The sequence below is a fragment of the Galeopterus variegatus genome, unplaced genomic scaffold (genome assembly GCF_000696425.1).
Source record: "Galeopterus variegatus unplaced genomic scaffold, G_variegatus-3.0.2 Scaffold7070, whole genome shotgun sequence".
Classification (NCBI taxonomy): domain Eukaryota; kingdom Metazoa; phylum Chordata; class Mammalia; order Dermoptera; family Cynocephalidae; genus Galeopterus; species Galeopterus variegatus.
In genome coordinates, this window is record NW_007733181.1 from 112,771 (window position 1) to 113,412 (window position 642).

The 642-nt window shown below is 58.1% G+C and overlaps 1 protein-coding gene across 1 annotated transcript in view; it reads right to left on the reverse strand.

Moving 5' to 3' along the window:
* The window catches only part of LOC103607051 (glycerol-3-phosphate acyltransferase 2, mitochondrial-like), a gene marked incomplete at its 5' end in the record, with an annotated part of 12,401 nt that extends 11,769 nt beyond the window's left edge, over nt 1-632 (reverse strand). Inside the window, 2 exons of the mRNA XM_008591597.1 lie at nt 327-548; nt 580-632. Coding sequence (XP_008589819.1) covers nt 327-548; nt 580-632 — 275 coding nt within the window. The remainder of the gene's footprint in view (nt 1-326; nt 549-579) is intronic.
* Between the last annotated feature and the right edge of the window lie 10 nt (nt 633-642).

Consider the following 642-nt stretch of genomic DNA (forward strand, 5'->3'; position numbering starts at 1 on the left):
TGCCGGTCGCGGTACAGGCGCGACACTGAGGGTTGCAATCCCGTTACCGGTCACGAAAAAAGACAAAAAAAAAAAGGAAAGAGGCTCCAGAGATGAGACTGAGCAAGAGGCTAGTGAGAGCTTTGGCCTACCCAGAGCCTGCCTGAACACTCTGAAGCCAGCCATGGCTCTAGGACCCATGGTTGACCCTCCATCTGAGCCACACAGGCTGGGCTGGCATATGGCCAGGTGCACAGAGGCCTCAAAGAGGCCAGCACAGCCCCATACACACCCCTGCCCCAGCCTGGGACTTCTCTCATGTATGTCTAGTGGCACAAGGCTCTTACCTGAGGGCAGGGGAGCAGGTGCGGGGGTCCCAAACCACACGGAGCACACCTAGGCCCTGGGAGAACAGCACAAAGGGGAGCAGGATCCCATCCAGGAGTGACTTGTGAGTAGAGAGGAGGACGAGCGGCAAGCCCTGCACCAGGAAGAGCCAGAGGGAAGTGCCAACCTGCCCCACCCTGAAGACACAGGAAGCTTCCACACCCAGCACTTCCAGACCCCAGGGCAGCCCCAGAGGGAGGCAAGGAGGGAAGGAGGGAGGGTTGGTTCAGCTGAATAATTCTTCCTCTAAGGACTTTTCCCAAAAGTAGAGGAGTC